Source organism: Physeter macrocephalus, unplaced genomic scaffold, assembly GCF_002837175.3.
Source record: "Physeter macrocephalus isolate SW-GA unplaced genomic scaffold, ASM283717v5 random_400, whole genome shotgun sequence".
NCBI classification, from domain to species: domain Eukaryota; kingdom Metazoa; phylum Chordata; class Mammalia; order Artiodactyla; family Physeteridae; genus Physeter; species Physeter macrocephalus.
Window position 1 is genome coordinate 1 of NW_021145686.1, and position 19,533 is coordinate 19,533.

Consider the following 19,533-nt stretch of genomic DNA (forward strand, 5'->3'; position numbering starts at 1 on the left):
GGGCCTCAGAGGATTTAATGGCAGGGGAACAGAAAGGGCATTCCCAACAGAGGCAAGGAGAAGAGAAAAGACAATGTCTAACAAAGTAGGGCTTAGTCTAAGGGGGGTGGGAGGGGTGGGTGTGAAGTGCTGGGGCCGCATCGCCCATCCTGAGAAGCCTGTGTCCATCCTGCGAGTGACAGGAACCAGAGGAGGTTTTGGAGCAGGAGACTGATGTGGCTGGAGTCAGGTTCTAGAAGGTCGGGTCTCCAACCCTCAGTGCCCTAACGATGACTTCCAGAAAGGACACAGACCAGGAACCGATTCTCGACTGTTAGTGGGCCTTCGCCCATGTCATGCCCACTGGCTGCCATGTTGGGGGTGTCAGGGCAGGGAGGGGAAAAGGGGAGGGAGCGAGGTCCAGACTCAGCGGGTTTGGGCTTCTTGCAGGGGCGATGGGGAGGGACTTGGAAGCCTCTGTCCCAGGCTGAACACTTCCTCCAGGGTGGCAGCTGTGCCCTGACTCCGCTGGGCGTGGCTCCAGTGGGTCTCAGGCCCTCTAGGGCCAGGCAGCGGCAGTCAGCATGACTGCCTCTCAGGGGTCATCAGTCGCTCCACCTCCCGCATGAACCGCAGACACAGCTCTTCCTGCCACGGCAGAGCCACGCACTGCACAGCCACAGGCAGGCCCACGCTCTTCTTCACAGCCTGCAGGGGACACAGGCATCAGGATGGGAGGTGTCGAGGCAGGACCCCACCCTGGGCCCAGGAAGCACCCCAGCTGGAGAGGAGGGGCAGCACAGGAGGGCCAGCCCGTAGTCTTTAGGGGTCTTGCGTTAAGAAAGACAAGAGGATGTGAGGGCGATCTGGCTGTGACATCTGTCACCCCATTGATCACCAGGGTTGATTTGGCTGATCTGGCTGGCTAGGCGGGTGTCCCCTTCCTCCCTCACCACTCCATGTGTGTCCCTCCCGAAGCTGCACGCTCGGTCGAAGAGGACGACCTTCCCCGATGGAGGAGGACCGTTCTTCGGTCAAGGGTATACGAGTAGCTGCGCTGCCCTGCTAGAACCTCCAAACAAGCTCTCAAGACAGACAGACAAGGATACTCGTGTTTATACTGTCTCCTCCACTAGAGGAAGGGGAGCAGGTGTGAGTCCAGGGGAAAAGGGACTTACCTTCTGCAGCGCCTTGTCCCAGGTATCCCCAAAGCAGCCCTTGTAATGCTCCATCTGGGCCTCGTCCTCGGCGGTCACCGTGGTGACAGGCACCACCCCCGCAGGGAAGTCCAGGCAGTTGTAGAGCAGAGTATAGCTGACGGCCCCTGAGACACAGCACATGTGGCTGGAGCGGGTTAGGTGACCTTCATGACAACTGTCCTCTCCGAGCCCCAGTCTTCCACCCTGTGAAATGGCACCCTGCCTCCACAGACAGGGAGAGGTTCTCTCCTAGGGCTGAGACTTGAGTGAGAGTGACAGAGCCCAGAAATCCAGATTCAGGGCAGGCTGGAGAGCCCGCTGACGAGCTTGCCCTGGGCCTCTGCCCTGCAGCTTCCCCCGACCTGGACTGTTGTTGCTGTTTTCCTGGTTTATCTAAATCCCACCTGGACTTCAAACACCACCTCCCAAAACCATAGACTCTGTAACAAGATCTCCAACTTGAGTAGTGCCGAGGACAGGGAGCTCATTCCCTCCCAAGGCATCCCACATGACTCCCATCTCTCCAGCCAACCAGACTGTGAGCCTCTCAAGGGCGGAGTCCTCCCCCAGGGGTGCAACCCACCCACAGGGCTCCTCTTCTTCTACCTCCCAGCAGCCCCACCAGGCAAAGGGCTGAACTCATAGAAGAGAAGAGACAGGTGACAGGGCTGTGATGGGGCTGCAAGCCTCACCTGTGGCCTTGCCTGGGCCATTCAAGTCTAGAGCAGGGCCCAGCATGGGGGTGAGCAGCACATCCAGCTCCACTGCTCTCCACTGGGCAATCACAGAGTGACGGTACACCTGGGGAGGATACCCGTACACCAGGGGAAGCACTCAGACCCGGCCCATTACATGGACTCTCCAACGCAGGCACTGTGGCTGGGGTGACTCTAGCCCTGCACCTGCCCCGGATGTGAACTGAACCACAGTGGGATGGAGGACCTCGGGGTGTTCAGACAGGGCTGCTCTCAGGGGGCATCAACTGCTCCACAGAACCACTGACACCACTCTTCCTAAAAGGGCAGGGCCATGGAGTGCTGGCTACAGGCAGCACCAGAGTGGCAAAGAGGTATCCAGGACAGGAGCCCCAGGCTGACCCAGGCCCCTAGGAGCGGGTCTCCGGGCAAGTGGGGGTCTGACAGCAGTCAGTCCCCAAGCGGCCCAATCCAGGGAGTGGAAGGGAGAACGATGGGCCACTCCAGGGGACCAGTGGGACCAGTGGCCGAGAGACCCCAACACAGGTGCCCCGTGCAACTCCATCCCCCACCCGCCCTATTCTAGTCTAGAGGTTCTGGCCTCACCTCAATCTCGTGGTGCAGTTCCCAGAGCTTTCCAGCTGACCTGGACAGAGGGAGTGAGGTCACCGACCATGATGACCACAGCCATGGCAGCTAGCAACATCAGACCCCTACTCTCAACACCTCCCAGGTCTCATTCCTCCTTGGACCCTCCTCAATTCCAGGGCACTCTGAGAGGAAAGTAGCGCAGGGCAGAAGTTCTAATCCCTAAGTTCATGTCCCACTGAGTCCCTAAGAGGGACTTAGGCCTGACTCCTAGCTACCCCCAGGGCACAGGAGAGGCCAGAGCCACCCAAGGTCCTAAATGCCTGGTGGTAACAGAAGGAGCAAGTACACAAGATGTCAGGGCCTGAGAATGGGACAATTTATTCCCAGCTTTTCCGGCGTGAGCCACTGAGGGGCAGGCAGGAGAGGGCGTGGTGCAGTCTGATCTCTAAGAGTAGCACCCCTCAGGGGTTCCCGGCATCCCCCGCTCCTGCCGCCTGCCAGCTCCTTCCTGGGCCTTTCCACCCATGCCCAGCCAGGGCAATCTTCTCCTCTCCACCCTCTCCCATCCCGTGCTCTCCCTCAGGTCCTTGCTCTCCACGCTTTCCTGGACCTTGCTAAGACATCTTCAAGATCCTCCTCGAAAGCCACAGAGGTTGCCACCCTGCCTGGGCCCTTTCCAGCCTCAGAAGCTACTTCTCTCATCTTTTCCGGTTGGAAAGCACTTGCACCCAGGTCAGGGGAAAAGGGGTGCAAGCATCTGGGCATGGGAAACATTCTTACCGAGACTTCATGCTGTTGAGACAGGCTGACAACCTTGGGAGCTGCAGAAGGACCGACACAGTCAGTGACTCAGCTTTGGGCCAGGTGTGGCAATAACCTTCTTCAGGCCAAGCTGCCCGTGCTTCCTCCCTCTGTCCCTCCCCCACATCCCGGGTCAGCACCCCTTTCAGCATGCATGTTAGCTGAAGATCAAAGGGCATGGGGGAGGAGAAGAGACTGGGTGACGGCTGAGAAGAAGAGGAGGCTAAGGGGAGGGGGGAAGAGCCCCAGAGGCCCCCGCCCGGCCCAGCCCACCCCTTCTATTCCTTGTGCCCTCACCAGAGGCCTTAGCATGAAAGCCAGAAGTCCTTTAAGCCATCTGGGCAGCCTCAGAATTGAGATCAGGTCTCCCAAGCAGGGGTCCACGAAATCACCTTTGCTGGGAGACAAAGGGTCCAGTCCAGACACATCCACCCCAGGCATCCCTCCTGGCTCACCCCCACCTACTGCATCCCCCAGTCTCTACTCAGTGACTCTGCCTACCTCCCTCCTCACCAGACTCCGGCAGCCACACTCTCCAGCCCCTTCATCTCAGCCTCTCCTTTCCAACATGTGGCTTGTGTCTGCAGACCCTTTGGGATGCCTGGGCTCCACCCACACCCAATGGAGCTCCCCAAGGCAGGACTCCCTGTCTCCCTCCCTGGCAAACTCAGCTTAAAGCAATAAGAACTACAGGCAGCATCTCCCTGGCCAGGGAGTGATACTGAGTGCATTCCCCCCATGGATGCAGATATTGGCCTGGAGGCATGAGTGGCGCAGTCTTGAGTGGGCACCGTGATCCTACTCTCTGAGGCTGTCTCTGCTCTAGATCTCAGGGAAAGGTCTCAGGCGGCTGATCCTGGAGCCTCATTCCCAGGACCAGAGTGAGGGGTAGCCCCTTCCGCTAAAGCCTGGACCATACTTAGCTACTGGGGGAAGTCCAGTCAGTCTGGGCATGTCCCCAGGAGGCACCTTCACAGGCCTGTCCTCTGCCCGTGTCAACCTTTAAGGACTGAAATCACCCAAGTGGAACCAGCTTCTCTAAACATGAGCTCTGCGAAGTCCCTTAAAGCGGGTCTGGTCCAACCTACTGACTTTACAGACAAGAAAACTGAGGTCCTACTCAAAAGAGAAAGACGTGGCTCAAGTCAGAAGAGCCCGGAGTCACAGAATGACATCTACACACCTGCCCTCCTATTTGACCCTACCCTTGTCTCTCAATCTTTCCCAAACAGATAGGCAACTCCCTGCCTACCTCCCACCTCCTAGCCAGCTCAGCTCAGGATGAGGCCATGGATGCTCAATCCAGCCTCCCCCTGCACTGGCATCTTTCCAAAGACACCCTGGCAAGGTAGTGCTGGGCTCAGCCTGCAGTCAGAGGGGTGGCAAGGTCCCTACCCAGAATGCTCAGACCTTCATCACGTTCAGCTGAGGTCTGTCCTCCATCTTCCCCCAGCCTGGCCTGTCCCCGGGGTTACAGCACCCAGCTGCTCTTCCTGGGTCTACCCATGTCCTGATCCCACCACAGACCTCCAAACCCAACATCACTCACAAGTTCTGTAGGAAGCTCTTGCCACCGTCACTGAACAGCCCACCGGTCGACAGGGTCTCCAGAGCATGGGGTATGTTGCTTGGCAGGAAGGGAACCAGCTGCAGGGACTGAGGAGTGTAAGACTCCCAGACCTAGAAACCCTTGGGTCCCACCACCCCCATGCTACCCAGGCAGCCCCGAGCATGGACTGGACCAACCCTGCCTTCATGGTACCTTCACTGGAGCCACAATGGTGGCCTTGTTGGCCCGTGATAACTCCCTGTAAGATGCACATCAGGAGAGAAGTCTGGAGCCACACATAAGCCTGTCTCAGATGAACATCCCCTGCCATCTCAGAGCCCCAGGAACCTCTGGACAGCTGTGCACCCCTGTCTGTGGTCGACGAGGCCCTCCCAATGCAGCTCACAGCTCACACATCCCCAGCACAGGGGTGAGCTCACCATCAATCATGTACCCCAATACTTCTGATCAGCCCCTTTTTACTGGTCCCCCAGGGACCGAATTCCCATTCCCAACCACAAAACAATCAGGGTGGAAGGATGCCAGGGATGGGTGGCAGCCATGGGTACCAGGAAGGCTTCCCTGAAAGAGGGGCGATGCCAGGACTTGTGGGCTCCCACCTCCATACCGTGTGGCCAGCAGCTTCGAGTCTCTTCTTGGTCTCCAGCAGGGCCCGTGTCATGGCCGGGGTGGGCATGGTATAGTTGTCAGTCTCATAATACCCCACACGCAGGGGTTGAGAGCTTGTGTAGACCTGGGGGCAACACACAGGAGTCAGTCAGGTCAGGAGAGGGTGGGCCCAAGCAGGGCTCCCAGAGCTCAGAGCAGCTACTCAGCCCCAGACGCAGCTTTGAGGCTGCACCCTAGATCCCCCGAAAACTGACTGCCAGTGAGGCCAGCCCCTTCTGCATCTGACCCCTTCACAAAACACCTTCACAATGACTCTGCAGGTGGGCAGAGCAAGAATGAGGATTCCCACTGGTCCTACAGGAAACTGAGGCTTCAGGTCTAGATAGGGAGATAGGCCCAGAGGGGGGCTGGGACTCAGCCAAGGCCACTTGTCAGGGCAGAGCTACAACACTAGGTCAGGAAGCCAGGTATCCTGCATCCTGAGCCGAGGCTCTCCACAGCCTGTTTCGAGAATGCTAGTCCTGGCTCCCGTAATAGATTGTTCCAGACCTCAGGACAGGAGCCTCCCCTCCTCCCCTCCTCTCAGGAAGGGGCTCTTGAACAACTGGTTTCACTTAGAACATCTCCTCTGCTGAGGAGGGGTAGCTCACCCCATCCCCAGCCCAGATCTCCTGCCTGCCCCAGGGCCTTCAGCCTTTCGAAGGCAACCTGGGCTGGGTGAGGGCAAGAGGTCTGTAGGGAGAAATGCCAGACTGCTGAGAAATGGCGCTTACATCACACAGACAGCTTACTGTCTACATTAAGATGGCTTTACTATTCCACTGCCCACATCGATCTAACTTGACTACTCCTGAATGTGTTGTACATAAAGTACAGATAACTTTATCAGTCATTCTTAAAAGACCCGTCAATTCTTCAATAGAAGCACCAAATGACGGCTTATCCTCCAAGACTCCTTGAACCCCTCTCCTCAGAATCCTCACCTTGCTGTATCCATCAGTCCTAACCTATTACATCATGATCTGTACCCTATCCTAACCAATGCCCCACACTGAAATATCCACCTGAAACCAACTTCAATATCCTAACTTCTCGCCCCTCCCCCATGCTGCTAAGGCTCTGTGGAGGCAGCACTCCCTCTCACCACAGAAAGCATTAAACTCAGCCTTATCTGATCAACAGGCTGTTTTGACGATATTTTGGGGAGCCAGCATCTGACACTGCCCACAGATCCCAGCTTTCTCTGGGAGGGACACAGCTCTGCTTTTAACTGTCCTTAACTCACTCAGCCTACGCGCCAAGCATCCCTCTGGAGGCTGGGGATAGGGACATGAATACTATAGGAAAGGCTATCCTAATTACCGGGGATCAAACACAGATAAGGTACAGGAGTGCTCTCTCAAGGTGTTCTTAGCCTCGAGGCCAGTCCTGTTCCGCAATGACAGCCCCCAGGCTGGGCTGGAAGGTGGGCCTTTCCTCAGCTCTGGCTTCCAGCCCACCAATTTGAAAGCCTCAGGGTTTCCAAATGCAGGCAAGGGCGCCATCTCGTGGCTATCTGCAGAGGTGCTGCTGCTGGCCTCAGACACACACACACACACACACACACACACACACACACACCCGTCCCCCCCCACCCCCCTCACCACCCCCCCACCTCCGGCCCCGCGGAGGTGGTTTTCAGGAGACAGGGCCTCCAAGTCCTGCTGCAATGCGGGGACTGCTCTCTGGGCTCAGGAGCACCAGTGAGACCTGAATCCACCCCATGCCCACCCCCACCCCGGCTCACCTCCTCCCTGAAGGGCAGGGGGGGCACGGTGGGGTCCAGGTGGAACATGTCCTCACACAGCAGCGCTCGCAGGCACAGCGCCAGGCTCTCCACGTCCCGGGCCATGGGGCCGACTGAGAGCTGTACTGTGGGGCAGGGAGGGGAGGAAAGAGAGATCACCCAGCCCCAAGCGGATCTGGGGCCAGGTCCAAGCAAGGGCTGGGCCGTGGCCCAGGAGTGTGAGCAGGGACAAGGAGTAGGAACTCAGACCCAGAGTGGCCTGGGGGCCCAACACTGCCCCAAGGAGAGGCAGGGGCAGAGGCGGATCAGGCAGACCCCCCTCCTCCAGGGCATAGAGGGAACCACAGACCTCACCTGCTACCTGTCCATAGACACAGCCCTTCAGGCCACTCTTGCTGGATAAGAAACACAAGATGTTGGCAATGGGAAATGGCCATCCTCTGCGCAACCCCACATCCATACAGCAGCTCCCAACTCTCACCACTTTGGAAGCTAGGAACCAAGGACTGTGGTGCTGTGACACTACCTCCCAGCAAAACCCCAGTCAGGGAATCTCTGCCTGGAGCCCAGAGAGGTGGGAAGCTAGGCCAAGGTCACACAGCAAGAGACTCAGAAGCTCCCTCCCCTGACCGCCTACACCATACCTGATGCGGTTCCCTGTGGGTTTGAGGCCGCAGATGCCACAGAAGGCAGAGGGAAAGCGAATGCTTCCTCCGATGTCGGTGCCTAAGCCCAGTGGGGAGCCCCCAGCCGCAATGAGGGCCCCCTCACCCCCTGAGGAGCCACCTGGGCTCTTGGAAGACTTCCATGGGTTCACGGTCTGGCCAAAGAGGGGGTTACCACAGTCATAGCTGGAGGAAGCAGAAAAGGGTCAGCCCATGTCACGCTGGCACCGGTGCCCCTGCCCCTACCCCACACCCGAGACACAACCTGAACATGGACTGGGGGACATTGGTGTACACGAAGGGCAAGGCCCCCTGCCGCTTCAGCACCTGCACCACCACGCTGTCACACTCTGCCGGCGCCCCCTCGTTCAGGCTCAAGCCCAGTGTCGAGTCTTGGCCCTAGAAGGAGGGATGGGCGAGAGGGACGTGGCTGATGAGCCAGGGGCGCCTCAGCAGCACAGGGTCTGTTCCCACCACCACCCCACAGGCCAAGGCAGGGCATACCCATGGTGCCCTCTCCAGGCCTTTGGACCTGGTACTTCCTCTGAGGGCCCAGGGTGACCCAGGACACAGAGCTGGCTGGCAGGGACTGGGGCAGGGCACACCTTGTAGCTGAAGCACTCCTTGAGGCTCACAGGGACGCCATAGAGCAGGCCCTGCCTTGGGACCTGGCACAGCTGAGTCTCACAGTCTGCCAGGTAGGTAGTCACACAGTTAGTCCCTTTGTTCACTTCCCAGGCCTGGGGGAGAGAGAAATGGATGCAAGAACAAAGTGAGGCTGGCTTTTCTTTTTTTTTTTTTCAGTTGTGTTAAAATTCCCTTACCACCCAGGGAAAGGGTAACCAGAAACATGACCCAGGGCACAGAGGATAACCTAGGCCCAGCACTCGCCTCACTAGGGACATGTGGCTCCAGCCTCACCCTGGCTGTCTCTGGCCTTCAACTCCAAAACGGATAGAGAGAGAGAGTACTCCCAGGGCCAGGGCACAACCAGGGCACTCAAAGGGGCAAGATACTGACCTCAGACGCCCCCCAGAGGCCGAGCTGGGAGGAGGATGACCCTTGGCCACGCCCCCCACCCCATCCTCCTCCAAGCCACACCCTCTGCCCAGTGAGGCTGGCAGATCCCCGTGTCAGGTCACACTGGGAGTCAGTGCAGGGCAGGGCTAGACCCAGGCTACAGCCTCCCAGCGCACAGGGAGCCTCCCAGCTCCTCTGCCCCAGAAGGTCCCAGGTGAAGCCTCCCCTCCCCCAGGAACCCTTGAAGCTGGTAATCAAGTCTCAAGGAGGAGGGGCTGACTGACAGCAACTGACAGGAACATGGGTGTGGCCCTGTTGCCACGCTCAGGTACGTGAAATCTGTCTCCTGCCCTGGGCAGAAAGAGAGGAGGCCAATCTGTAGCCAGAATGCTCTCTGAGGATGATTAAGAGGGGCAGGAGCTTTTTCAGGGACATTGATTCATTAGAAGCAACCCCGGCTGTTGAGACTGTGTGTCCTCTCAGTGCACCCGGCCCAGGGGTGTCCAGTCCTTTCTCTACAGTCCCTCTCTGCCCCCCTCTCAGCTGCAGTCACTCACACCACTCTCATACACACCCGTCAGTCACCCTGGCACTCATGTCCACCTGCTTAGGGGTCCCACTCACTACCACATGCTCTCTTCCAAGAAATCATATCAGATACAAGTCACACTCATAGAAGTCAGGCAGAAAAAGAAAAACAAATACCATATGCTAACACATATATATAGAATCTTAAAAAAAAAAAAAAAAGGTTCCGAAGAACCTAGGGGCAGGACAGGAATATAGACGCAGTTGAGAATGGACTTGAGGACACGGGGAGGGGGAAGGGTAAGCTGGGACGAAGTGAGAGACTGGCATGGACATATATACACTACCAAATGTAAAATAGATAGCTAGTGGGAAGTAGCTGCATCTCACAGGGAGATCAGCTCGGTGCTTTGTGACCACCTAGAGGGGTGGGATAGGGAGAGTGGGAGGGAGACGCAAGAGGGAGGGGATATGGGGATATATGTATACATTACTGATTCACTTTGTTATACAGCAGAAACTAACACAACATTGTAAAGCAATTATACTCCAATAAAGATGTTTAAAAAAATGCTATGGCATATATAGACAAGTCACACTCACAAAGCACAATTCCTTCTTTCATTTTGTTTCAAACACATTTCTTGAGCACTTACTATATAAAAGACATAGCGTTCACCACTAAGGTGCAAAGACAAATAAGACTCTGTCCACCAAAGAGAAAGACAAGGCAAGCCCTACAATGTGATGAGAAATGTGCTGTTAGAAAGTGAACACTGAAGAGGAAACCCTAACTCAGGCTGGGAGGGGAGGAGGGTCCCGGGAGGCTTCCTGGAAGACTCCAGAGACTCCTCTCTGAGCCCTGAAGACTCTTCCGGGGGAGCCTGTTGCACTGAGCGGGGCAAGAAGAGGAGCCTCACAGGTAAAAGGAACCCCACACGAGCCAGTGCAGGCGCTGGGTGCCAGGGAACTGCCAGCAGCTGAGCCGCTGATGCCCCAAGCTACAGAAGGCCTTGGCCAGAGAGGATGCTGAAGAGCTGAGAGCGCACCTGGCCAGGAGGCTGGCGCTTGGTCCCAGAGGGAGATGGTGGTGGAGGACCAGGGTGGCTGAAGATGGGGAGACAAGGGGATGGACTAGAGACAGCTATAGGAAGGGAACAGACCAGACTTGGTGACTGATGGGGTGGGGGCGGGAGGGAGAGGGAAGTCTGGGCTAAAAGCCAGGTTTCTAGCTAAGACAACATGCTCAGTGTCCCCCCCGCCCCTCCCCCCACTCCCCGCATACACACACAGAGCCATTCTCTCTCTTCTCTCTCTCTCCCTCTCTCCCTCTCTCTCTCTCTCTCTCTCTCACACACACACACACACACACACACACACACACACACACACACACAGTACCTCCCTGGCACTGTGATACCACCACGGCCCTCATTGGGACAAAGTCCAGGCCAGGTTTTCCTCCCAGCCTTGCAGAGAAAGGGGAGGAAGGAGCAGGGTCACTCCCAGGCTTTACCTTTCCCAAGTAGGTGAAGAGAGCAGCCTCCGGAGACAGCTCCCCACCGTGTAGCTTCTGTACCAGTTGAGGCAGAGGTAGGGCCAGCAGTGCCTCTGAGTCCAGGTCAGGGTTCTGGGGAGACACCCCGAATCAGTCCCCCACTCCCCGCAGGCCCCATGTGCCTGCAGCAGACACCAGTGGCCCATGCCCCCAAATCCCCACACCTACCAAGCACGTGCTCACTGTCACCTGCCAACCCGTGACAGATGTGCCCACCCGAAGCTGCAGCTCTGACACCACAAATGTGGTCCAGCCTGGGCAGGCCCTTGCCACCTGTGGACAATACAGATCTATCTCTTCAAGAAGCTTACCTGAGGGGGGTCCAGGGAGATGCCATGCCCAGGCTGATCATTAGACCATTACTAACAGGGACCACCAATGACTACCTACTGTGTGCCAGGCACCATGCCAATGTGCTCCATGTTTGGATTAAATCTTACTACCATTCCCATTGCACAGCTAAAGAAACTGAGGCTCAGCAAGGGGAGGTACCTTGCCTAGGACTTACAGATAAACTATAGTTCTCTGCCCATTCAGCATGGGCTGCCCACTGGCTGTCCACCTGCACTTATCTACTCAACACCTTGTCAGGGGAGGGCAGAAATAAGAAAACCCTGCCCTGGGTGGTTAGGGTTGGAGCTGGAGCCACATCCAAAAGAGAGGGTGTTTTTGTTCAGTCCACAGATATGCATTAGGCACCTACTCCGTACCAGGCACCATGCTAGGCAAGGGGATACAGCAGTGAACAAAAAAGTCACATCCAGGCTTTGGGGGAGCTTACACAACATGCAGAGTTGGGGGTGAGCAAATAATTCATAAGTAAATAAGAATTTTAGATAGCAAGAAATAAAGAAAATAAAATGGATGCTGTGAGTGGGCGGCACACAGGTAGAGAGTGGTCAGGGAAGAGCTCTCTGAAGGAGAAGGGATGTTTGATCAGACACCTACTGCCAGGCCTCGAAGGCCCCCAGAGTCTCTGGGGTCAGCCCCTGCCTGCAAACATCCACTGTCTTCCCCCTCGAGGGTATTGGGCTAATTAGTAAATAGGGCTAGGAGGACATCTGAGTTGCAGGCACCACATCTCATCTCTACCCTCCTCTGCTCCTGCCAGAGTCACCAGGGACTTCCTGTTGCCAAATACAACAAACACTTGACTCTGTTCAGTCTGCTCCAGGTCTCATGGAGGCATTCAGAGGGCTCGCATCAGTTTCCTCTGGGCACAGACATACCCACCTCCCCGGGGTTCCCTCCCACCTCTCCACTACTTCTGCCATCCACTCATTCAGTCAACACACATGTTCTGAGCATCTACTATGTGCTGAGGACTAGCTAGGGCTGTGAATGTAGAGATAACCAAGACAGACAAGTCTCTGCTTTCAGAGCTTACCTTCAAGAAAACAAACAAGTTAATTGGGAAAAGAATTTGAAAAAGAATAAAAGACAAAAAATTATTTTAAAGAAAGACAGCAAGTTAACAAAGAATGGACAGATCACGGCAAGTGTGAGAAAGGATAAACGGAGTCTGTGACAGAAAGAAAAGAGGAATGACTCATGGGCTAGGTAGGTGGCGGTGACATTTCAGATGTGATTTGAAGCATGAGAAGGAGCCAGACGCGGGGAGAGACAGAGGCTCCTGGAGGTTCCTCTGGCACCTCTTCTTCCCTCTCTGATTCTGGGAGAAGTCACTCCTTCTCATGGCTTCCACTCCAGGCCCTCTGCCTATCTCACAGCCTCCAGATCATCATCTTTCGACTGACCCAGCTGAGCTCAGACCTACTTGCTGGGCTACTCCCTTTACTCCCTCTGTCCCTGTGTCGTTCCCCTGAGCTCGGTGCCTCTGCACCCCTCTCCACTGGCTCCTCTTCCCTCAGGGAAGGATGCTGCCCTCCATCTTCGACTCCCCCCCTCTCCCTCCCACCCACATCCAGTCACCAAGCCCCCTAAGTAGCTCTGGAAAATGTCCACCTCTCTGTCCCCTCTACCAAGACCCTTGCCAGTGCACATCCTTTCTCTCCTGGGTCAGACAGGGGCCCCAACCGGCTGCCCCGCCCAAGCTTTGTGGCCAGGCCAAGCCCACCTTGCCTCTCCCCTTAAAGTCTCCTTCACACCACAAGCTCCAGGAGATGCTTCCAAGCCGTGGTCCTGTCAGACTCCCCTGAACCCCCTTAGTGCAACATGGCCCCCTCACACCCACCACATGCCCAGAGTTGAACGCCCACCACACACACACACCACACAGCCTTTGAAGCCTGGCCTCAATATCAGGAACACTCTACCTCTTCCCTGAATTTGTTAAATGGATACAACCCTCACTTGGGATTTTTTTTTTTAAAATAATACAGGGAGCTACAAGAAGGAAAAAAAGAAAAATGGATCCATGATCTCCCCACCAACACACGAAACAACCCCTAGTGACGTATTTTCATTCATACAGAATGAAAAGTGAACATTTCCCCCCACCTCTAGGGCCACCCTGCCCAGTCCCTCTTCTGAAAAGGAAACCATAGTTAACAGTTTCTGATGAAACCTCACAGGAAAAAAAAAAATGTCTGTGAAAAACCCACAATGTGGGGCTTCCCTGGTGGCACAGTGGTTGAGAATCCACCTGCCAATGCAGGGGACACGGGTTCAATCCCTGGTCTGGGAAGATCCCACATGCCACGGAGCAACGAAGCCCGTGTGCCACAACTACTGAGCCCGCATGCCGCAACTACTGAAGCCCGCGCGCCCTAGAGCCTGTGCTCCACAACAAGAGAAGCCACCGCAGTGAGAAGTCCACGCACTGCACAAAGAGTAGCCCCCACTCGCCACAACTAGAGAAAGCCCAAGCGCAGCAACGAAGACCCAACGCAGCCAAAAATAAATAAATAAATTAAAAAAAAATTAGTATGGAGAATGCAGGGAAGTGTACAAATAACGTCTCACCAAGCTTGTGGCCATCTGTATGACTACTTTTTCAAGCAAAGGATACTATAGCTATCATTGAATCACTGCCCCTCCTCCAACTGTTTTTCTCCTTGTGAACCACCTACTGTCCTAATTTCAGGTATCCTAGATTGTCCTTCAAGTCTTTTTTATTTTCACTCATGGGGTTTTTTTTTAATCGCTTTTGTCCTATTTCAAGATATCTCTTCCATTTGATCATGTAGGCCACTGATACTGATCGAAACAAAAACCATACTCTTCTTCAAGTTATTCATTGAATTGTTTTGTTTTAAAATCAGCTTCAAGTTGGTCTTGGAGACGCCAGGAGATGGAACTACAGGTCAGATCCAGTTGAAGGAAGTGGCATTTGTAATCCAGTGGGATTTTGACAAAAGGGCTTGTAAGGGATGTGTGGGAAGGGCATTCAGGATAAAACTACAGGTGCGGAGGCACAGAGGGATAAGCAGGTGTTCTGGGATGGCTCTCCCAGCCATAATATTCTGTCAATGGTGGTCCCTCTCTTCAGTCCAGAAAGGATATTGAAACTCATTCAGGGGGCAAGGTGGTAACAAATGCAACAAATGGGCATGTTACAGGTTAAGCCTCACACAGTCAACAGAGAATACAAGAAATACACCTTACTCTATGGTTGCTCTAGAGTCCAGAGAGAGATGAACCATCTTGCGATGTTCAGGAGGTGCTTAGTACTCCCCCTCCTCCAGCAACACCTCAGGACACAGGAGGTATCTGGGTCCCAACTAGCTTTCCTGCGGTCTATCAGGCAGGAGCTGTACTACAAGCTGCTGTATTCATCCAGGGCCCTACTAACCTTGGGCCCCGTCCCAAGGCCCTGGATGAGCTCAGCTAAACTGCCCACCTCCTACCCATTCCCAAAGCTATTGTCACGAAGACCTCACCTCTTTGCTGATTGCTCAACACATTGAGGCTCCTAAGATAGTTCTCCCTCTCTTCTCCCAATCACTGGAAAACCAAAAGGTGATTTCCCTGCTTTCCCATCTGCAAGAGCCAAGTTTTGGTGTTCCGAGGCGAGGCTCTGCCCCATGGAGGCTGTTTCAACAGCTTTTGGTATTTCAAGGCCAAAGCCTCTACCCTTGAAGAGTCGGTTCTTAAAAATAATGAAAGGCTGTTGCTCCAGAAGGAAACTGTGTAGATGCTGATGCTTGGAGTTGAAGTGAGGGAAGACCCACCCTTCTACCACCCCACACCCCTACCAGCTGGTGGGTTCCTTGCAACCAGGACGGGAGTCCTGTAGGCATGAACTGTGGGCAGATCCTTACAGCTGCCTCCACACAGCCCTCGGTGCTGGCAGAACTCAGCTAGCCAGCTGCACAGGACCTGGAGCCTCAGGAGCAGCCGAGGGTCTCTAGGCTGAGCCTGGGATCACTGCAAGGATCCCTGAGCGGGGCACCAAGGAGGTCAGCCAGAGAAAGAGGATCAGACAGTGATAAACCTGTGCTCAAGTAGGGAAAGTGACCAGTTTGGATTGAATACCTAAAAACTGACTGATTGTGTACTTTTCAGCCAGCTTGATGAGTGAAGGCTGGAACCAGATACATTTTTATTTCAATAAATAAACAAATATGACGTTTCCTGGTCTAGGAATGGTGTGGAGTAAATCCATACGCTTACATCCAGCTAAAACCTCACGGCCATCAAGGCCATACCCAGGGCCTGGCATTCAAGGCGAGGGTCTCTTTTCCTAATCTTTCTCCCCTGCTCCTCTCTAGCGGAATTTGGCTGGATGGTCCCACCAGGTATCTGGGTTCTAGTTCCAGCTCTTGCCTCGTGCTGTCCCATTATCCGGAATGCCTTCCCACCTGTCAGATCCAAATCCTATCAAACACTCGGGGCAAGTCTTCCCTCCCTCAGCACGTAAGAACTGAGTTCAGCATTTTGACTTGGAACTGGGTCCAGTGTGTCATACACCTGGAGGGAAAGCCTCCCCTTCCAGGCCTCTCCCTCGCCCCTATACACACACTGAGCTGATCCAGAGGAGAAAATCTTGTTGACAGATCACCCACCTAAACCTATTCATGCAAAGAGCTTATAACCCATCAGACTCGACAGCCTAGGTGGCAGGGGTCCAGCTCCGCCAGTAACTCCCTGTGGACTTGGGCAAGTCCCTCCCCAGCTCCCTCTTAGCATCCTCAAGCACATATCAATGAGTTTGAACTGTAAGCTCTCCAGATGCCCTTGGCCATCACTTTATGATTCCAGAGTCCTAAACCCGAGCATCCTATTGGTTCTCACACTTGCGTTTTAGAGTCCTAATAGTGATCTTGAGATTCTTTGGCACCAGAGCAAAGCTCCTCTTTGACCCAGTGCGCGACAGCCTTCGACAGCCTGCCCTGTCCCTTTCGTTTCCCTTCCTACCCTAGGCCCCACCTGGCTCAGAAAGAGTACGGAATGCATTACGGTGAGAAGAGTTTTGGAGAGTTACGAACCTGAGCTGTCCACACACCTGCGCTGCCCACACACCTGCGCTGCCCGCTGCCCGCCCCTCCGAGCGCCCTGGCGGCTGAAAGTACAGCCACCACCCCCAGGCCCTCCCCCTGACCCCGATTCCAACCCAGGCCATCACCTGGAGACGGAAGCGCTGCGCCAACTTGTCCATGGTCTCCAGGGCCGCTTGCTGCCTCTGTCGTGCCCGGGCCGCCGCGCCCCGCGCCGTCCGGTGACTGGACCAGCGCAGGGCCAAGGCCGCCGCCACCAAGCAGCAAGCCAGGGTAGCCCCGGAGGGGCCGGAGAGCGCGGCGCACAGTTCACCCAGCACCATGGTCTCCCGCCGCCGACCGCTGCCGAGGGCAACCGATGAGGAATCAGCACGCGCGGACTTCTTCGCAAAACCCGGCCTGGATCACCCTGGGATCCAGCGCCCGCCTGCGCCGGAGGGAGGGAGGGGCGGTGCCGCAGCCGCAGACCCGCGGGGCGGCGCGCTGTTGCCCGGCAGCCGGCCAGAGGCCGGTGAAGCGCAACCGTCAAGGTCAAGCGCGGCAGCTCGGCTAGGACCGCTCCCCAAGTCCTCACGCACTGGGCCAGGCGGAGCGGGAGGAGCACCCGATTCCCTTGGGCGCCCTCGGAAGCTCGAGCGTAGCAGCGTTTCGGCGCCCCCTTCCGGCCCAACCTCTGCCCGACGCACCCGAGAGCCCCAACGCCCGGAAGATGCGGTCCAGCCAGAGCCCCTGCGGGAAATAGGACGGACAGCAGCGATAGGTTGAGCTCCCGGACCTGTTTAATCCCCGCAAACAGTTTAGCAGCATCTTCCTTGGAGAACCTTGGGTTGGGCGGTGCATTACAGGGCACCCACCTCTCCCCTGCGTGGGGCTTTGGGGTGCCAGGCAGAGATGGGCACAGGATGTTCCTCTCAGGGAGCCCACCTGCTGCCCCCTCTCCTCCCCACCCTGGGACCCGGTGTCTCCCTCCCTGGGCTCTTCTTCAAGGCCAGAGCACCCATCACTTGTCCTTTTGCTCAGCCACCTCCCACAGACTGGCGTTCCCAGGGTCACTCTTTTCCAGTCCTGGGCCCTTCTGGATTTCACACTCAGGAAACAGAAATAACTGCTTCTGTCTGGGGACCTGACACCCTTCATTAGGGGGGTGGGTGGATTATATATACACACACATAATACTTCTCCCATCTAGGCCTCTCTCACAGGACTTTATGTGCTTTATTTCATTTGTCCTCCCAACAGACCTATGAGGAAAGCATTTTTATTATCCTCATTTACAGATGAGGTAACTGAGGACAAGAGGGGTCAAATGACTGCTGTGGGTCACAGAGGTGGCTGAGTGGGGATTCAAACTCAGGTCCGATCCTAAACCATTGCTCTTAACCATCAAGCAGTACTACCATTACTGCCCCTGGAAGTGAGGCTTCGTGGGATGGGATGTGGGAAAGTGCTCTGTGGCTGGAAAACTCTGTCTGCTGAAACACTGCTGTCCATCCAGTTCTGTCTATACCTCTTTGAATCCGTGCCTTTTCCTGTAAAAGGATGAATGCCTACCTTGCAAGACTGTTAGGAGGAGTCTGTGAGATCCTTGCTGTGAGCTGGGGAAACTGAAGTAGGTACCAGATCTTCAATCAGGCCTTATGGAGCTCAAGGTCTGGTTGAGAAGGAAAAAACATGCATAGACCAAGAAACAAAAGACATGCTTTGGTGGAAATGCAGAGATCATGTGGTATGAATCCAAAGAGCCTTGGATGCTGGGCCCTTAGGCTGAATAGCCCATGGGAAAGCCAGATAGCACAGTGGTTTAAAGTTTGCCTCTGGAGCTGGAGTGTCTGGTAACCCATCCTTGTTGTGTGACTGTGCCCCAGTTTCCTTACCTGTAAAATGAGGATAATAGTACCCCCGCCCCCGGGCCAATTCTCTAGTACTATTGTAAGAACCAAATGAGCTTATACATGAAATGCAGCCAGAACTGGGACTAGCCTATAGAAAGCAATCCATGCATGTTAATCAGTATATTATTGTTGTTATTATTAGAGACCTACAGAGAGGGGTTTTCTGACCTGAGAAGCCCAAGCTCAGGAACCAGACTCCCTGAGTTCAAATCCTAACTTTGCCACTTACTGTGTAACCTTCAGTAAATCACTTTAACCTCTTGTGCCTCAGTTTCCTTATCTGCAAAATAGGAGATAATCATAGTCACTGCTTCATAGAATTGTGAAGATTAAATGAGTTAATTCGAGGGAAGTTAATTCAAAAGAGTTAATTCAGCTAATTAAGTGAGGTTAGAACAGCACCTGGTCCATTGTAAGAGCTCAATAAACATTGACTCATTATTTTAAACAGAGATGTGACACAAATGTTTTGGAAATGCAATGTGGAGGAGGATGGGGAGAGGAAAGCTGGAGGCAGAGACCGTGGAATGGAAGAGCAGGCGGATGTGAGGATCCAGTGGGGCTGGGTTTCCAGGGCTCCACCTGTGTTACCAGAAAAGCATCTGTAATTCAACACCACAGCATTCCTCGAGACAAAACAGCACGTGCCTGCCCACAGGTGGTGCGTGTAAACTAGCCGTTACTTGTATTTGCAGTCGCTCAAGCAGGCCCTGTTGGGTTTCCTGAGCAGTATCAGGGTCCTCCCCCACTAGCTGGTGACCTTGAGCAAGTCATCCTTATGTATCCTCAGCTGTCAAAGTGGGAAGACAGGTAAATACCTTTCCAAGTTTGGTTGGAGGTGGGGGCAGGGCAGAAAGGATGAGGGCTAGAGCTTGCAGAAGGGGAGGAAGCTTCTCAGATTCCAGAGGGTTTGAAGCCTGTCTTTGTTCTGGGGTGAGAAGAGGGAGTGTGCCCCTGTTCTCAGTAGCTGCTCTGCTTTGTTTTCTTTCACTTCTGTGAGCCTTTTCTCAATACAGAAGGGGAGGGCAGGAGCAGGGCACAGCCTGGCTCCAAGGAACTCACAGTTCCACAAGTGACATAGGATACCACACTCAGAAGCACTACCTGTGGGGCATTTTATAATTTCAAAGCACTGACAGGTCTTTGACCTCAGCTGACTGAGCTCCCCAACCACCTCAGAGACCCCCTACTCTTACACTCTCCCCAGAGGGAGGGGAGAGTTTGTCTCCTATGGCAAACGA

The 19,533-nt window shown here is 54.9% G+C and overlaps 1 protein-coding gene across 1 annotated transcript; it reads right to left on the reverse strand.

Annotated features, from left to right (window-relative positions):
• FAAH (fatty acid amide hydrolase) lies at nucleotides 1–17,969 on the reverse strand. Its single transcript, XM_007130514.4, has 16 exons — nucleotides 17,952–17,969; nucleotides 16,529–17,129; nucleotides 10,960–11,073; nucleotides 8,501–8,635; nucleotides 8,161–8,294; nucleotides 7,875–8,081; nucleotides 7,585–7,625; nucleotides 7,231–7,355; nucleotides 5,443–5,568; nucleotides 4,815–4,912; nucleotides 3,563–3,662; nucleotides 3,245–3,285; nucleotides 2,480–2,519; nucleotides 1,871–1,979; nucleotides 1,158–1,303; nucleotides 1–687 (listed from the first exon to the last, which is right to left on the reverse strand). The coding sequence occupies exons 2-16, from the start codon at nucleotides 16,721–16,723 to the stop codon at nucleotides 559–561; spliced, it is 1,740 nt and encodes a 579-aa protein (XP_007130576.1). The 5' UTR covers nucleotides 16,724–17,129; nucleotides 17,952–17,969; the 3' UTR covers nucleotides 1–558.
• Between the last annotated feature and the right edge of the window lie 1,564 nt (nucleotides 17,970–19,533).